Below are 19,433 nucleotides of genomic sequence, written 5' to 3' on the forward strand. Positions count from 1 at the left end.
CCTTCGAAACCCTTTTCGCCCAGCCGCAGACACCCGAGAGGCCCATGACGCCGATGACGCCGATGACGCCGATGACGCCGAGGCCGTCGACGCCGGGCAGCCGCAACGTCTTGTCCATGGTCAAGAGGCTGGAGGATAAACCCTGAGGAAGACTATGTTGTCTCGAAAACGTTTGGTTTATTGTACCTTTTAATGCATTTTTGCAGCGTGGACAAGAGTCGTGCGGCCTCATCCTTCTCAACAAGAGGCTGGAGGAAGCATAAAGCAGTGATTCTCAACCATTTGACATTTCAAGGACCCCCCTCCGCCAGTTTGATATGCATTTGCCACAGACCCCCATTTGACGTGTTTTTTATCTCTGACCCCAATCTTCACTGTAAGACCCTGTGTTAAGTCAACTCTCGAAGTTACAGACCTGTATGGGTCCATTTGGTTCCTAACTATCAATCTTTTAGCTGGGGACCACCTGGAACCCCCTTCAAGGACCCCTTGGGGAGTTCGCAGACCCCACGTTGAGAACCAGTGGCATAGAACATGAGATGGAGAAGAGGGAGAAATGGAATGAGGAGACACTGATTAGAGATGTGGAGAAGATATGATCTGCAGAGATATACTGTAAGAATGGAGACACATGAAGAACGACAGGACCTGATCTCCTTGACTAAGGTCTCCGTGGAAGAAGGGCTGTTTCAAAGGGAGCAGCTTAACGAGCACTCCAAAACTTGGATCCACTGAAGTGATCCCTCGCCACATTAACACAGGAGTGTGTCCATGTGGGGAAGACATCCCTCTTTTTTTGCAGTGAAGTGACCCCCCTCCCCCCGCCACAATCGATACAGGAGTATGTCCATGTGGGGAAATAATCCATTTTTTTTGGCAGCAAAGCGGGGAAGCATTTTTTGCGTCAATTCGGTCGCTCGCCACATCCTACAGGAGTATATTGAATGTGTGCCAACTCTGCCAAGTGATCTTTTTTTGGGCGGCAAAGCAGTCCCGGATGTGGGGATGAGATCCCTTTTTTTGGCAGCAAAGCAGACCCTTTAGCCAACGGAGTGTGTCGATGTGGGGAACCCCTTTTTTGTGGCAAAGCGCTCCCATGACACATCAATACACTCCTGTGTGGTGCTCCAAGCACGTGTAGGCTATAACCCACTGAAAGATTATGCAAAACCATCACTTATAGTCCTGCATTCAAGCATTAGGTGAACCCGCGATGGCCTTATGCGTTGACCATGTTGCCGCCTCCATATATGGGCATAAAGGGGACACTGATAGACGGATAGAGATGTGTGGATTGAGACATATTGTACTGGTGCCCTTGGGGCACCGGCCTACTCAGGGACCACTCACGATGTAAGGCCCACCCGGTTATACAATACCCGTGGTGGTATCTGTTATCAGTACTCGTTGTTGGAGTATCCAGTGTGGTATCCATTACCACGGTACCTATAAATAACCCTTAGATATTACAATCAAATGGTGATTTGTAAATGGCCGCCGGCCTACTCGTGAACAATGCAAGTCGGGAACGATGGAAGTTGGGAATGTATGCCCCACCGGTTTATGCAATACCCGTTGTTGTACTAGACACACAGACACACAGACACACAGACACACACAAATGCATTTATAGATAATATTAATATAGATCGATTAACCATATACTATATGAAATATAATGACTGGTATAAGTGGCATAGTGTCTTAACATACACTATGCAGAACAGTGGTTCTCAAAATGGGGTCTGGGGACTCCCAGGGGTCCTTGAGAGGGTTTCAGGGGGTCCCCATCATAATGAATGATAGTTAACCAAATGGAATTTTAACTCTGACAGTGTACAAATGGAACCATTGTCAAAGTTATTGGGCTCTGTGGCCTAATTCATACAAAACTGTGGGGGTCCTTGAAATTAACATTTTCAGGTCAAGGACCTTCAAATAGATATGTAGGCCACAGAACCCTGTTGTTTTGTGCCAGGGGCCGTCATAACTCATAAGAGAAGATTTGTCAACAATTGTCAATATTTTCTGAATTATTTTCCAATAGCAGAAAAATAAGATAGGGTTTAAAAGTGTGTTGTTAAACTGTTCCTCAAGGTTCCCGGACCCCACTTTGAGAAACAATGCTGTAGCAGTAGTTTCGTTCCCTACCTAGGTATGTTGAATGCACTTATTGTAAGTCGATTTGGATAAAAGAGTCTGCTAAATGACTGTAATGTAATGTAATGTAATGTAGCCAGTCAACCAGACAGTTGATTATGTGCTATACTTAGTACTTCATTGCAGGAAATATAATTTTGAGAGAAATCAACTTTTTCAATAATTATAGTCCAATAACATGATATGATTCTGAAATGGCCATTCTGCATAATGAGTACTTTTACTTTTTGTACTTTTCATATGTTTTGATACCAATCAATGCCTTTGTGCTTTTTAAATTAAGTAAAAAGTATCTCCACCACTGTAAGTTAAAGTTTATAAAAGAAACCAGTTTAGCTGTTGTAGTAATTGATTTGCATAATATTTATCCTATTCCGCACTCCGGTCCAATTGGTGGCGGTAATGCACCTCTAGAAATAAGACATTGTTAAAATAGCAGATCTACAAGCTCACAGCGCGTCACGGCGCAACGCGCTATGAGCTTGTAGATCGGCTATTTTCGGTGTGGTACCGGAAGTTCCGGAACGCTCGCGAGAGCGGCGAAAACCATATGATGTCCCGGCATACACCGCTCTTCCTCTTTCTTTCAGCGGCCTGGAGAATTAGGTGAGCCGCTCTTTACCGACGTGGAGAAACAATATTTAATCTGTTAAATATCCATCACATCTTATTACATTAATGTCTGAGTGTTATACGTTATCATAACACACGACGAGACGCTTCGAACAGTATGATTATTAAACAAAATGTGCTTAAATCGAGACGTTTAATTTGTTATTGAATGAAGGCTTGTCTCTGTGTCGGCCGTGGAGGCTTCCATCTTTGAGCAGCTCTAAAACAATGGCTTATGTGTCGCTGACTGCGTTTGTATTAAAAGTTCATTCGACTGCCGTAAGATGTATTTATGAACTCATTCGTGTATTAAACGCTTAAAATCTGGCGTTGTGTTGCTGTTTATGAGAGAAACTTACGGTTGTAACGCAAGGCGTCCATGTTTGATGCAGTGTTGCCAGGTTCGCGAGAGATAGAAGTAGTTAAATCTAGGGAAACTAGCCCAAAAGAAGCAAATAGGCACGCCACATGAGCAATTTAAACCAAAATGCGCTGTTTTATGAGAGAACCGCACGGTTGTAACGCAAGGCGTCCATGTTGTTTAATGTGTTTCATTGCTGTGTGCAGGTCTCAACATGGTCCGCTACTCGCTCGACCCCGAGAACCCGACTAAATGTAAGTAAACCGTTTAATTATCTTATCATTCTGCTGTTTATGCTTTGATTTATACCCCAAACTGCCGAGTTAAAGCGGCTGTTTTTGACGTGCGACACTGTCGTACGACGAGGCACTGCAGTGGTTCTCAAAGTCGGGTCCCGGGACCCCCCTAATTGACACCACACTAATTGACCTCAATCTTAGGGGGGCCCTTGACCTTAAAGGTTTGTTTGAGACCCACTGATGTGCTTTTGCTGTGTAAATCAATGTACAGTGTATGGTTGCAATGATGACATCTTAGGACACCTTTCGATTACCCATGAAAACAACTCACAAAATGAACTGAGCTACCATGTATCATCATATTAATACTTTGTTATGGTGTTGCTGGTGATGCCTTGTTGTTGACATGTATTTTTGTGCATTTTTGTACCTCCTAGCATGCAAGTCCAGGGGCTCCAATCTGCGTGTTCACTTCAAGGTAAAGTGGAAATACTTCATTCTCAATGTTTAGTGTGCATTCTAACACACTACTGACTCTTGAGTCCTTAATCATTTTGATATAATCACTTTAGAAATTATTTATTTGGAATTCTCATTTTGGCTTGATTGAACTTGTGTATGTACAGGTTTATTTGGTGAAAATGTTATTTGTTCCTGCCCTTACTAGGAAAACTGATTTTCTATCAGTTCTTTAGTCTTGAGATTTATCATTTGACTTTACTTCTGAATACTTTTAGCAGCATTTATTTGTGTCCTACATAATACAGGTTTATTAAATTGCGATGATGACAATTTAGGACACCTTTGTATAAACCATGAAAAAAATCATGTCTGAGCAATTTGTGAGCCTTATTTGACTATGGGCAAAACGGTAAACACTTGGTACTGTTATTGTAGACTGCAATTGTAGTTTGCAGGTAACAAGGCTTACCATTACCTGCAGAAACCCTGCCTTCAAACGTTGACATAAATTATAATGAATGAAGCAGTTGTTAATTTATATTTTCTTCTCTACGGTACAGAACACCCGTGAGACAGCCCAGGCCATCAAGGGCATGCACATCCGCAAGGCCAACAAGTACCTGAGGGACGTCTGTGTTAAGAAGCAGTGTGTCCCATTCCGTCGCTACAACGGAGGTGTTGGACGGTGTGCCCAGGTCAGTGCTGGTGCAGACACACATGATGGAGCAATGTGGTTGAGTGTTTAAGATGGTTAATGTGAGTGAGAATGAGATGTGTTCATTTTCCAGCCTCAATTTGTGTCGAGTGTCCCCTACAGGTTGATTTCAAATTGCGATGATGACAATTTAGGACACCTTTGTATAAACCATGAAAACAAATCATGTCTGAGCAATTTATTAGCCTTATTTTACTATAGTCAAAAGAACACAAGTAAAAAGATTTATACTTCTACCATTATTTGTTTGTGGACTGTAGTTTAACATCAGGTTGGTAGGTACCTATTGCACAGTAGAGCATTGTGGTTTTGAGCCCATTTGTACCTTTTTTTTTCAGGCCAAACAGTTTGACTGGACACAGGGACGTTGGCCCAAGAAAAGTGCGGAGTTCCTTCTTCACATGCTCAAGAACGCCGAGAGCAATGCTGAACTGAAGGTATGAGAAAAGCTGCCAAACGTTTTAATTTTGCTCAACAACAGCTATCGGCTAATTTGGAAATATGTTTTAACATGATTAAACGGTGGTTATGAACTACCAGAGTTGACCAGTATGCTACATAATGTACATGAATTAAATTGCGATGATGACAATTTAGGACACCTTTGTATTAACCATGAAAACACATCATGTCTGAGCAATTTATAAGCCTTATTGCCTTATTTGACTTGACTATATGGTCAAATCAACTGGTCTTGAGGATAAACAGCTGTGTACTTGGAACTATTTTACTCATGGTTTCATGTTCCTGCAGGGATTGGATGTTGACTCCTTGGTGATCGAGCACATCCAGGTGAACAAGGCCCCTAAGATGCGCAGACGCACATACCGTGCTCACGGCCGCATCAACCCCTACATGAGCTCTCCCTGTCACATCGAGATGATCCTGACCGAGAAGGAGCAGATCGTCCCCAAGCCAGAGGAGGAGGTCACCCAGAAGAAGAAGGTAACGCACATTGTATTTATATTAGTTGAGGTTAAGGCTGCCACACCTAACTTTACTTCTGAATGCCATTTTAGCAGCATTTGACTAGTGTCCTACCCAATACAGGTTGATTACATTGCGATGATGACAATTTAGGACACCTTTGTATAAACCATGAAAACACATCATGTCTGAGCAATTTATTTGACTATGGACAAAACACTTGAATACTTCTACTATTGTAGACTGCAATTGTAATTTGAAATCAGTTTGGTAGTGGCCCCAATTGAACAGTAGAGCTTTAATTGCTGCTTAGAAAATACGTCTATGGTTACAGCCCTAATGGAAACTGTAAATACATAGATGTAATGATGATTGTTCAACGATAAGTTACTGTAAATCTAACCTGTTTGATGATCTCTCTGTTTTGCAGGTTTCACAGAAGAAGCTAAAGAAGCAGAAACTCATGTCGCGGGAGTAAATTGAATAAACCAAACCTTTCGCTTGTACATACGTTGTGTTGTCCTGCTATTGTTGACTAAAATAAATGCCGGGTTTGTTTCAACACTAGATGTTTAACAACACTATCCTAGTAACGGCAGGGTTCTTTTTGTGTGACCTTGGGTTTGTTCATGTGGATACAGGTTTGCTGTAGTGTTGTAGTAGACAGTTATTCTCAAGCAGCATAATAGTTGTACATTTTGAAAACTCAATATGCGTATATGCATAATTTTTCCACCCTGTGAAAAACTTTATTATAACTGGGCTACTAGCAGGGTGAATTTAGGACATTTGTCCCCCAAAACAGTGGAATCAGCTGTGACTTGAAAGGTAATCACTTGATATGGTTTGGACAACCAAATAACCAAAGTAATAAGCTGGGTAGAAGGTTTATTGGACTACAGTTGTGTTGGGCCCTGGATTATACCTTTAGGGCATCAACTATTTTGTCACATCACACACAACGGCCTGCATCAGCCTCTCAAAGGCTTCACAACACACTTCAGTCAACATTTCAAGGTGTAAATTGTGTGGTGGTTTTTATCTACATAGGTTATTTCAGATCAGCAAGTATCAAGACTAATGGTGTAATACAACAGTATAATAGATTCCTGACTTACTATAGGCCATGTCAAGTAATTATGTGACGGTGCATAATATTGAAATGAAGTTCGACTGCAGCATTTCTACATGGACCCTTGGACGGCCTGAGGGGACAACGATAAAACAGCCACAGCTTCCTCTGAAAATGCAGCTCACATCCTGGTCAACAAAATTATACAAGTTTCCAAGGTGTAGGTTTACTCTGCTATGTTAATAATCTAGCAGTGATTCTCTTGTGTGCATACCCATTTAAACGAATCAAACTCCTTGGTATCAGAGTTAAGATATGCAGCTCACATCCTGGTCAACAAAATTACACAAGTTTCTAAGATGTACTTTTAAGCTCCTGTTAATGGTCTAGCAGTGATTCTCTTGCGTGCTTACCCATTTAAACTAATCAAAGTCCTTGGTATCAGAGTTGAGATTCTTCTACTGGATGCCGTGATGGTGAATACTTTTGCAAGCTCGTGGCTGTAAATAAGTGCATGATCGAAGGTGCACTACCAAATGTAAAATGCGACAACGCATGACAAAATAATGTCTGCCTGCAATATAGATAGTGTCCACTTGAGGGCGACACAGCATAGAATTAAACTAGTCACTCTGTATTTAATCATTTTTTAAAGTAGCTTGCGGTTATGATTTGCCTTGTTAATTCCTCTTCAACTAATTTATGGTTGTATAAACATTTTGAACTTTATTTTAGCAGAGACCGTATATTTAGTCATGTTTAACAGCGAACGCCATGGGAGCGCTTCTGCAACCTCTTCAAAAAAGCGTCAGTCGTGGAAAAAGTACAAAATATTTTCACAAAGTATCAAAACTACAATAGACCCCTTAACAGACGACGTCACACTGGTTGCAAATGAAACCCATTCTATCAGGTCTTTGGTACCCCCAAAACAACAGGTTAAGAATTAATTACATGAAACAATCAAGTGTGAAAGTCCGGAATTCTACATTTTCTTGAGTTAAAGTAAAGCATTGGCATCAAAGTGTACCTAAAAGTACTCCATATGCAGAAGGTCCCATTTCCCAAGTTTTCAAATATATAAAAAACATTTTGAAAATAGATCTGCAAGCTCACAATGCCTTCATTGTGATGCGTTGTGAGTTTGTAGATTGGCTATTTTCAAATAGCCCTAATGTATATAGTAGTTAATGTATGTTTTGCTAAATATACTTTTATTTATTAACAGTTTGCGAAGACAAGCACAGGGAAGTACAGTTCAATACAATGTCTGTTAAGAGGATTAAAAACCCCAAATGTGTTGATTCCATTGGGGTCCTTTGTACTCAAGTCATAGAAAAATACCGGCTGGTTCTACTGGGGCTCGAACCCAGGACCTTCTGCGTGTAAAGCAGACGTGATAACCACTACACTATGGAACCTGGCTTCTTACATGTAAAAAGTAAATAGCTACTAAACCGTCAAATAATTGTAGTGGAGTAAAAGTATAATATTTGTCTCAGTCTGAGATGTAGTGGAGACAGTCGTAGTAAAAGTACTGAACATACTTTATATGTATATAAATATTCCAGTAAAGTGAAAATACCTCTCAATTGTATTTAAGTACAGTACTTGAGTAAATGTACTTGGTTACTTTTACACCACTGCTCTTTTCTCCCAAAATGTACGTTTTAATGCATCAATTTAATGCTTTTCTACGACGCTGTCGCACGCCGAAAATAGACATATAAGCTCACAATGCGTCTCATTGAGCTTGTCGATTTTGATAGCTTATAGTTGAAAATAGTGTCATATATATAGCTTCATCTACTTTTTAATGTATTTAACTGAGTGAACACTGGATTTACTGACGAGTCCCACTTGTATTTATTCCTTTTGTCCACACGAGGGCGACATAGACAGTTGAATACAAACAGATCAACTGAGTCAGATCTTTGCAGCCAAGTGCTGTAAACATGAATACACCATTTATTACATATATTATAACACTATATAGACCAATTATTTGTTTACCAACATTGAGACTGGATGCACACAGGTGATTGTTTAATGTGATCTGAATCAATTCTCAACCTGTTGTTTCGGGGTGCGCTGGTTTCAGCACACCCCAATGGTATGACGCTTGCAACCAGTGTGACGTCGTCTGTTAAGGGGTCTATTAGGGATTTAGATGAATGTTGTGTTTTTGCCCCATGCTGTTAGTAAGTTAGTTAGTTGGTTATGGGAACAAAACAGACAATGGAAACGTTTGTTGTATAGTAAAGTTAGCCTGATGATCTAAGAACTGAAGTTACCTTGCCATGGTTCACATGACGCTCGTCTGTCACAAGCGTCATGGAACCACCTGTTCCTGGTTTGAGAGTGTTTTACATTTACAATCGGTACATCTAGATAAACGTTCAGATTTCAAATATAAAGTACTGACCCTACGGCCACGGATGTAACAAGTTAAAGCGCCTGGGTCTAAGTACCCGTATCTTCCGCATTGTTCAATAAAAAGCATTTTAATCCGATTGGCGATTCTATATATTTTTTGTACGCTGTACAAGAGTGCAATACACCTCCCAACCAATAGGTCACGTTGTTGAAAGTATATGGAGACATTTCGGAGAAAATGGCCACTGCTCGGATTAAAATACTTTTTATTGGACAATACGGGAGATACGGGTACTTAGACCCAGGCGCTTTAACTTGTTACATTTGTGGCTTTGGGTTAAGCACTTAATATTTGCAATTTGAACGTTTATGTAGATGTACCGGTTGTAAATGTAAAACATTCTCAAACCCGGAACAAGTGGTTTCATGACTGTCAAGAGATGACAGTCATGTTTCAGGGCTAGAAGTTAATACCAGTCTTAAGTATCCTACATTTCTGATCAACTGCCCGGTGCGCATCTTTCTACAGGCTGAGAAAAGGTTGGATATTCTGTTGCATCATTTGCATGTATTGCATTCTTGCATGTTGTGCTTTATAAATCTATGGACTATGGAGGCATTGGAGGGCAAAATGCTCTGTAAATGTAGTTGTAGGCTACATTGAATGCAGGGAATGACTCATCAATGATCATGGCTTCTAAAACAATGTAAACTGGGAATTGGGAATGAGCCCAATTCTCCTGCAGAAATCTGCCCCAAAACCCCAGTTGGCATCCAGTCAGTTCTCTCAACCAGTAGTTCAGTTCATGGAGTTCTTCTTCTCTCTGGTTCAGGTTGCCCTTTAAACGCCTCTATGTTTATTAAACGTTGCACGTTTAATGCGCAATCCGCTGATAGGAAGCCTGCCAGAGGGGGCGTGTTGTTGGGAGAGAGGGGGGCGTGTTGGTGGGAGAGAGGGGGGCGTGTTGGTGGGAGAGAGGGGGGCGTGTTGTTGGGAGAAGGGGGCGTGTTGGTGGGAGAAGGGGGGCGTGTCAGTGGGAGAGAGGGCTTGTTGGTGGAGGGAGGGAGAGACTTCCTGAGCGACAGAGTTGGACTGACTGACGTTAATCCTCCCAAAACCAGGATCCATTTGATAAGGAAAATGCTTGACAAGTCGATTTACAGGTATGATTTTTAACCCCTGCTTTACACAGCTGTTAAATGAGTTTTGTGGCTTATATTGATCCAACTAAAAGAGGCTACAGTCTAGTTAGCCTACTCAGAACTTAAGGGACTCACTCTCTCTCTCTCTCTCTCTTATTAACTGTAAAGTTAATGACAGTGGTGGAAAAAGTCCTACATTGTTTTACTTCAGTAAAAGTATCAATACTGCAACGTAGACATACTCTGTTACAAGTAAAAGTCCGGTAATCAAAATTTACTTGAGTAAAAGTAAAAAAGTATTGGTATCAAAATGTACTTAAAGTACCAAAAGTAGAAAGTTGTCATTATGCAGAATGGCCCCATTTCACAAGTTTTCAATTGTATGAAATGTATACAAATCTTTAGAAAATTGATGCATGAGCAATTGTGAGCTTGTAGATCGACTATTTTCAAATGGCCTCAAATGTATACAGAGCTGAAGTGGTTAATGTATGTTTTGTAATAATAATCAAAATCTTCAAAGTAACTAGTAACAAAAGTTGTCAAAAGTAAAAGTATGATATTTGCCTCGGAGATGTAGTGAAGTAGAAAGTACTGGAAATACTCCAGTAAAGTAAAAATACCTCAAAATTGTACAGTACTTGAGTAAATGTACTTAGTTAATTTACACCACTGCATAAATATATATGGATCCAACTAAAAGAGGCTAAACTTACTTAGCCTACTCAGAAGGGACTGTAGCACTACACTCACTCTCTCACAAGTGTAAAGTTAATGATTTAAAAAAAAAATATATATATGAAGATGATCTCATGCTTTTCTTTGTCCTTTTTTCTTTGTAGACGATGCTCATGATCTCAGTTTTCCACTGTAGTAGATGGATGTCTGACAGACAGACAGACAGACAGTAGCTAATCTAATCTGTGAGTGAGTGATGGAGGGGTGGGTGGATGTGGCTGTGCTGCTGCTCCAGCTGTGGATGTCCGGGGTGTTCTGTCTCATCATGCTCCCCGCCATGTTCGGCTGCTCCCTGGGCGTCACCGGGGTCTACATCAAGATCCTGGTCAAAATATTGAAGGTACAAGCAAGCCACACACAGTCCCACACGCACGCACGCACGCACACGCACACACACACTCATTGTGTTGTGTTAGCTTCAGGGTGGAAATTTTTATTAGTCTAGAGAATAGCCTAGACTAGAGGTTCTCAAACTTTTTTAATTTCAAGGAACCCCCATAGCTCTGAGAGCGTACAAATGGAACCAAATGGACCCTTGCAGGTCCATTTGGTTCCATTTGTACGCTCTCAGAGTTACAGACCTGTAAGGGTCCATTTGGTTCCATTTGCACACTCTCAGAGTTACAGACCTGTAAGGTTCCATTTGTACGCTCTCAGAGTTACAGACCTGTAAGGGTCCATTTGGTTCCATTTGCACACTCTCAGAGTTACAGACCTGTAAGGGTCCATTTGGTTTCATTTGTACACTCTCAGAGTTACAGACCTGTAAGGGTCCATTTGGTTCCATTTGTACGCTCTCAGAGTTACAGACCTGTAAGGGTCCATTTGGTTCCATTTGTACACTCTCAGAGTTACAGACCTGTAAGGGTCCATTTGGTTCCATTTGTACACTCTCAGAGTTACAGACCTGTAAGGGTTCATTTGGTTTCATTTGTACTCTCTCAGAGTTACATACCAGTTGTTGTCCATTTGGAACCCCCCATAAGGAACCCTGAGGGTCCCTGCACCCCACTTTGAGAACCATTGGCCTAGCTAGCATGCCATGTAAAACAGAATTTTGGCAAATAAAGAGTGATTTCAGCATCGCCCGCTCTTACAACATTTTAAGGTCAGATGTGAACATAATAAGTGTTGTTTTTGACAGTGGGCCACGCTGAGGATCCAGAGAGGTGTAGCACGGCCCCTCCCCCGCCCCAATGGTGAGCAAAATGATGTGTTTATTCTTTGCTGAATTTAAAACTAAACAGTATACGTGTGTTAAATTCAACGCTGAATCTAACACCTCTCAATTCAATTCAAAGGAGCTTTATTGGCATGAGAAAACATACGTTTACATTGCCAAAGCAAGTGTCAAAATATAATAAAAATCACACCCAGTGTGAAGTGGGCGGTGTGGTCACAGTGGTCATCACAGTGATGGAAGTTCACTTAAAGAAAAGCAATATTGTGGACCAACCATTGTACACCCCTAACTTAAAAAAACCCATAAAAGTGCATAGTCCTATTTATAGGGCTATGCACATGTGTCATGTTTCACTAGCCAATTACAGTCCTGAATAGACTGTGATTGGCCAATCACGGTGCAGGGTTAGGGGGGTACACTGGTGGCCAATCACAGCGCAGGGTTGGGGGGGTGCAATTTCCAAACCTCACATATAGGGGTGGTTTCACCGCCCAAAAACTGTTGAAAATGTATGTATGTACAGTTGGAGGGGTACAGCATCGTGTAAACAGAGCTATGTAGCTATGTTATATATATACAGGCTATGAAGCTTTTGGAGACAAATAGCAGCAATCTTTTGCAGTCACTTTGGGACAGATAGTCGCATTTTTTATCAAAACTATTTAAATAGTCTACCAAAAAAGCCTCAGATTTAAAATGCGTTTAAAGGTAGCAGCTCTGTTTATATGTGCAGTAGGTCTAGAGATCTACTCTGTACAGATAGTGTTTATATGTGCAGTAGGTCTATGAGATCTACTCGGTACAGATAGTGTTTATATGTGCAGTAGGTCTATGAGATCTACTCGGTAAAGATAGTGTTTATATGTGCAGTAGGTCTATGAGATCTACTCTGTACAGATAGTGTTTATATGTGCAGTAGGTCTAGAGATCTAGAGGTACATACAGTGTTTATATGTGCAGTAGGTCTGTGAGATCTACTCTGTACAGACAGTGTTTATATGTGCAGTAGGTCTGTGAGATCTACTCTGTACAGATAGTGTTTGTATGTGCAGTAGGTCTAGAGATCTACTCTGTACAGATAGTGTTTGTATGTGCAGTAGGTCTAGAGGTCTACTCTGTACAGATAGTGTTTATATGTGCAGTAGGTCTAGAGATCTACTCTGTACAGATAGTGTTTGTATGTACAGTAGGTCCATGAGATCTACTCTGTACAGATAGTGTTTGTATGTACAGTAGGTCTAGAGATCTACTCGGTACAGATAGTGTTTATATGTACAGTAGGTCTATGAGATCTACTCTGTACAGACAGTGTTTATATGTACAGTAGGTCTATGAGATCTACTCTGTACAGACAGTGTTTATATGTACAGTAGGTCTAGAGATCTACTCTGTACAGATAGTGTTTATATGTGCAGTAGGTCTAGAGATCTACTCGGTACAGATAGTGTTTATATGTACAGTAGGTCTATGAGATCTACTCTGTACAGATAGTGTTTATATGTGCAGTAGGTCTAGAGATCTATTCGGTACAGACAGTGTTTATATGTACAGTAGGTCTAGAGATCTACTCTGTACAGATAGTGTTTATATGTACAGTAGGTCTAGAGGTCTACTCAGGACGCCCAACCTCTCTGTGTGTCTCTTACATTGTAATCTGAAGCTCTGTGATGATATAGTGTATCGTCTCTGTCTGGTGGGAAAGCTCATGTCCAAAACTGTTACTTTTCGGGATTTCAAATTCAAAAACAGCAAAAGTAGCCGATTTACAAAGCTCGAAATGCTTTGTGGATCTGCTACTTTTAACACCAAAGTTAAAACACGGAGATAGGAGGTTTCTGCCCCGACAGAAACGACATTAAAGACCTTTAAGGGAAATGAGTATGACTATGGAATATGGATATTTAGTTACTGGCAACATCCTTGGTTTTTCCTGTTCCCGGCAGAACATTGTGTCCTGTTGTATATGAGAGGGGTTTGAATCAGCTGTTAAAGAACTGACTCTACTCATGTGACTGACACACTGTGTGTGTGTGTGTGTGTGTGTGTGTGAGTGTGTGTGTGTGTGTGTGTGTGTGTGTGTGTGTGTGTGTGTGTGTGTGTGTGTGTGTGTGTGTGTGTGTGTGTGTGTGTGTGTGTGTGTGTGTGTGTGTGTGTGTGTGTGTGTGTGTGTGTGTGTGTGTGTGTGTGTGTGTGTGTGTGTGTGTGTGTGTGTGTGATTGGTCAGTCAGTCAGTCAGTTAGTGTGTGCAGCCAGATGGACACACACAGGCCTGTCTCAGGCTGGTGATGCAACAACCGATTACATAACTTAAGGCAAAGCATCAACTTGTCCTGCTGCTCACCCATAATTCAATATGCAGTGTGAAATATTCTGCTTGTTGAGAGCAGTGTTGGGGAGATACTAGTTTAAACCTGCCTGTAGGAAGGCCTGAGGTTCCGATTCTACAAATGTCTTCTAAAACCTATAACCTTTCTGATAAACGTATGTTGCTATATCAGTGGTTCTCACACTTTTTCATGTCAAGGACCCCCAAAATTATATGTATTTTGGCCGCAGACCCCCATCTCAAAATATTTTGTTCCAGGGACCCCCCAGAAGCAAAGATTTGAGTAAAACATTTTGTCTTTAAAAATATATATATTCAAAGATTTGCAAAAGAAAAAAATCAAGATTTTACAAAAATGGCAGATCTACAAGCTCATAGCGCTGCACTCGGTGCAGCGCTATGAGCTTGTATATCTGCTATTTTTGAATAGCCAAAGAAATCTAAAAAATAATGCGTTCCCGGTCAAAGTAGCAAAGTAGCAACTTGTGCCGCTCACTCATAATTCAATATGCAGTGTGAAATATTCTGCTTGTTGTGAACTTGTGAGCAGTGGTGCAGAGTGCCTTCGTAGCAGAGATACTAGTTTAACTATAATGTCCTTTGTCGTGTATCTGTGTACCTTGGACCAAACCTATACTCTCAGTCTAAACTTATAGGGTTATGTTTAATATAACAAACCAATATAACTCTAAACGTTATGGTAACATCATAGAGTTTTGCATATATTATAACTCTAAGCTCTATGGTTACTTCGTAGAGTTCTGAATAATATAACTCTATGCTAACATCATAGTTATGTCTAATACAACTCTATGACTACTATTAAAAACTGCAATAGTAGACTACTACTGCTGCTGCTGCTGCTGCTGCTACTACTACTACTAATAATAATAATGTTGGAATACAAGAACGCTGGTCCTCAAAACACGCTCGCCCCGGGTCAAATCTGGCGACCTCGGAACGGTCGGACCCACCAGGTATTTCTGGCCACCAGAACCTACTCGGCCACGTTTTACGTCTCGGGGGTTACCGAGATTCGCGATTCTGTCCCTTTCGGGATGCAACTCGTCTACATGTTGAAAAAGTTTCAGAAATTTTCTAATATAAAAAAAGCAGAAATGGCTGATCTACAAGCTTACGTTGTAAGCTTGTAGATCAGCTATTTCTGCTATTTGTACATGTATAAAATGTATCTATCCACAAGTTTCCTAGGGCGTTGTGGGCATCACTTCCTGTCGATTTGATCCCTGATACCTGGTCAAATCGACAGGAAGTGATGCCCACAACGCACTAGGAAACTTGTGGATATTAAATATGTCAATCATTTATTTGTAAATTTAAGTTATTTGTCATATCTGCCCTGTGCAATTTTTGATTACATAAAAGACAAACAGAAATGTACATTTTATTCATGTGTTCCAATGTTCAATGGCCAAACACACAATTAAATCGTTAATCGCAATTATTTGAGTGACAATTAATCGTCGACTTAAATTTGTAATGGTGACAGCCCTAGCCTCCGCCGGTGTAACTGTTTTTTTTGCCTAACTACCTCCTAACTTAAAGGGACTACACCATGAATTTGAACTTTTCCTTCTTTTTTGTGTGTTTTTGGTCTCCCCTACCTCTCTTCTATCCCCCAAAATACCCCAGTTTGAACACTCAGGCTTTCACAGCAAATCTGGGGTTTTCTGTAAATTGGTCTCAAAAAAGGCCAAACTGATTTGTACCCTGACGTGACGTCACAAACAAAACCTCCCGTTTTTCAGTTCCAACCAAAAAAAAAAAAAAAAGTGCAGAAAGTGCTTTATAAGCCAGAGAGAAGTTAGTTGGAATGAGTATATCTGAGGCTTGATTTAGGCTCAAACCTTTTGAAAACTGTTTGAGGGACATAAACAATATGATATTAAATTTTTTTTTTTTTTTTTAAATTCATGGTGTAGATCCTTTAATGTTAGGGGCTGTAGTCTGTTCTAACCGAGTTGGCCGCCTCACTTGGGGGTGAGCGTTCCGTGCCAATTGTGGCGAGTGTTCCGCCGCTGGGGGTGAGCGGTCCGTGAATAAAATGGGGGCGAGCGTGATTTGGGGCGAGCGTTCCGGTTACTTAATATTGTGTGTGTGTGTGTGTGTGTGTGTGTGTGTGTGTGTGTGTGTGTGTGTGTGTGTGTGTGTGTGTGTGTGTGTGTGTGTGTGTGTGTGTGTGTGTGTGTGTGTGTGTGTGTGTGTGTGTGTGTGTGTGTGTGTGTGTGTGTGTGTGTGTGTGTGTGTGTGTGTGTGTGTGTGTGTGTGTGTGCGTGCGTGCGTGCGTGCGTGCGTGCGTGCGTGCGTGCGTGCGTGCGTGCGTGCGTGCGTGCGTGCGTGCGTGCGCTGTCCAGGAATCATCGCCAGAGAGGACAGCTCCATGGAGCAGGAGGTGGTGGCCATCCGGCGCTCTCGGACGCGGACCATCGAGGGGAGGCAGTTCGCCCTGAGCGACGCCTACTACTTCTACAAGAAGGGCCTGGAGAGCATCATAGACGACCAGGTGACCCAGCGCTTCTCCTCGGAGGAGCTGCTCTCCTGGAACCTGCTGACCCGCACCAACCAGAACTTCTGCTACATCAGCCTGAGGCTCACCATCATCTGGGGCCTGGGGGTGTTCGTCCGCTACGGCATCCTCTTTCCCTTCAGGTCAGTCCATCATCTGGGGCCTGGGGGTGTTCGTCCGCTACGGCATCCTCTTCCTTTCAGGTCAGTCCATCATCTGGAGCCTGGGGGTGTTCGTCCGCTACGGCATCCTCTTCCCCTTCAGGTCAGTCCATCATCTGGGGCCTGGGGGTGTTCGTCCGCTACGGCATCCTCTTCCTTTCAGGTCAGTCCTATGTCTCCTGTCAAAGCATGACAACAAGACAACTGAATGGATTATTAACCCCTTAAAGACCGGGAACGCATCTGTGTCATTTTAAGATTTCTTTGGCTATTCAAGAATAGCAGATTTACAAGCTCAGTGCCTTGCTATGAGCTTGTAGATCTGCTCTTTGTTTTTTAAATCGTGGAAAATTTGTGCAAATCTGTTTGAATATATATATATGTTTTAAAGCGAACATTTTTAACTCCGATCTGTGCTTCTGGGGGTCCCTGGGACAACATATTTTGAGATGGGGGTCCCCGGCCAAATACATATCATTTTGGGTGGTCCTTGACATGGAAAAGTTGGAGCACCACTGATATATAGCAACATACTGTTAGGATTTTGAAAACATTTTTAGATATGTAATGTTTTGTTCCAGGGACCCCCCAGAAGCAAAGATTTGAGTTACAAATGTTCGCTTTAAAATATATATATATTCAAAGATTAGCACAAATTTGCGAGATTTTTCTAAAATTTTTGATCTACAAGCTCATAGCCCGGCACTCGCTGCCGCGCTATGAGCTTGTAGATCTGCTATCTTTGAATGGCCAAAGTATAAAACTAAAAAAAGTGCTCCTCGGAGCACAGGTCTACGCCAGGTCAGGTACGTTATTGTGGCCTCCTGGTGGCCCTATAATAGGCCAATATGAAAAGGGTGTCATTTCTTCTTAGGCCTTTCACGGCAATCGGACACACTCATGATTTGAGGCTTTTGTTCCAAAAATGTGTTTTGCTAAATTAGACCTGCTGGTGGTGCTATAACAGGTACAAGTTTTTTCAAAAATAGCAGATCTACAAGCTCATAGCGCGACACTCGTGCCGCTCTATGAGCTTGTAGATCTGCTACTTTTGAATAGCCGAAGAAATCTAAAATGACACAGATGTGTTCCCGGTCTTAATGGGTTAAAGTTCTCAGTCACTACGACTGACTTCAGTCATTTGGATTCCATACAAGGCAGCAGCATGTCTTCTGTGGAAGCTCGCCTAAAACAGCTGATCTACAAGCGCTGCGACACATTGCTTGTGAGCTTGTAGATCAGCAATGTTTCGGTTGTTATTTTCAGATGGAAGAGTATTTGTAAGTGGTCATACTAACAATAATATAATCTAGAATAGATTAAAGAGTGTTTGAATTGATAACACCAGCAATAGAATATCTGTGTCAGGTCATTTGATCAACAGTAGCATTTATTTACGCCAGTGGTTCTCATTTCTCAACCAGTGGTCCAGGGACCACCAGTGGTCCTCGAGGGGGTTTCCAGGTGGTCCCCAGCTAAATGATGGGGAGTTGGTAACCAAATGGACCCTTATTAGATCTTTAACTCTTGAGAGTGTAAAATGAAACCAAATGGACCCGCACGGGTCCATTTGGTTTCATTTTACACTCTCAAGAGTGAAATTATTGTTAAACATCTGTATTACTTAATTAAATAATTGTTATTTTGATCAACGTTTGCCTGTTATCTCTCAAAAATACCACATCAATACAGCATGGAATTGTGGACAAAATCGTATCCAACGATAACAAAATATTCTAAGTTTTGGGTCTGAGAGTCTAAATCTCATCAAACGGTGCTTCCGTGGCTCAAATTCCGAATAAATAATGGACCTTGACATGAAAAGGGTTGAAAACCATTGATTTACCCGACTGCAAAAGCGAGACAGAAGCGAGGAGAGGGAGGCAGACTTTATTTTCTGCACATTTTTCAGTGCTTCTGTTGTTGCACACTCTGCTGTTTGTGAGCCAACAGTCTCTCTCCAGAGCAGCGCTACTCAACCCGCGGCCCGCGGCCCGAACGCAGCGTCTTGGCGGCCCCCCCTCATGGTCAAATTTTTTTTTTTTAAGCACAGGATAAAAATATACATTTCCGTTCAAATATATGGGTTGCTAAAACATTTTTCAAAAACAAACAGACAGACATACATACATACAGGTGCGTCAATTGTTAAAGGTATAATGCATAGTTTTCTATGCATTTCGGGTTTTTGGGGGGGTTTGACCCCCACATTTTTCCGGCCGCGCGGCTTTGCCGCGCGCCCAGGATAGGTGTCCCTTATTTCAATCTCTGGGAGTTGGCAACCCTAACCTTGCCATACCTTAGCTTTTGCTGAACTGATGCCACTGGACATACACACAAAATAAACTGGTACAGTGAAAAGAATATGATGTCAAAATGTACATTTTCTTGTGTGTTACAAAATCGAAAAATCCAAAATAGGACCGTCATT

The 19,433-nt window shown here is 41.6% G+C and overlaps 2 protein-coding genes across 4 annotated transcripts in view; both read left to right on the forward strand.

The window, feature by feature from the left end:
• The first annotated feature begins 2,716 nt into the window (after window positions 1–2,716).
• Window positions 2,717–6,043, forward strand: rpl17 (ribosomal protein L17). Its single transcript, XM_080419254.1, has 7 exons — window positions 2,717–2,766; window positions 3,340–3,387; window positions 3,810–3,850; window positions 4,395–4,529; window positions 4,888–4,986; window positions 5,303–5,494; window positions 5,907–6,043. Exons 2-7 carry the CDS (start codon window positions 3,348–3,350, stop codon window positions 5,952–5,954), a joined length of 555 nt encoding a protein of 184 aa, XP_080275380.1. The 5' UTR covers window positions 2,717–2,766; window positions 3,340–3,347; the 3' UTR covers window positions 5,955–6,043.
• Window positions 6,044–9,977: 3,934 nt separating this feature from the next.
• The window catches only part of gpat3 (glycerol-3-phosphate acyltransferase 3), a 102,512-nt gene continuing 93,056 nt past the window's right edge, over window positions 9,978–19,433 (forward strand). For 2 of the 3 annotated variants that reach the window (XM_080419238.1, XM_080419237.1), the window contains exons 1-4: window positions 9,978–10,088; window positions 10,910–11,145; window positions 11,950–12,004; window positions 16,690–16,984. In XM_080419238.1, coding sequence (XP_080275364.1) covers window positions 11,002–11,145; window positions 11,950–12,004; window positions 16,690–16,984 — 494 coding nt within the window. In that variant the 5' untranslated portion in view covers window positions 9,978–10,088; window positions 10,910–11,001. Of the gene's footprint in view, window positions 10,089–10,909; window positions 11,146–11,949; window positions 12,005–16,689; window positions 16,985–17,070; window positions 17,106–19,433 lie in introns of all 3 variants that reach the window. The other variant, XM_080419239.1, reaches the window with a different exon arrangement.

This window comes from Gymnoscopelus braueri (assembly GCF_963280865.1).
Source record: "Gymnoscopelus braueri genome assembly, chromosome: 22".
Taxonomy (NCBI): domain Eukaryota; kingdom Metazoa; phylum Chordata; class Actinopteri; order Myctophiformes; family Myctophidae; genus Gymnoscopelus; species Gymnoscopelus braueri.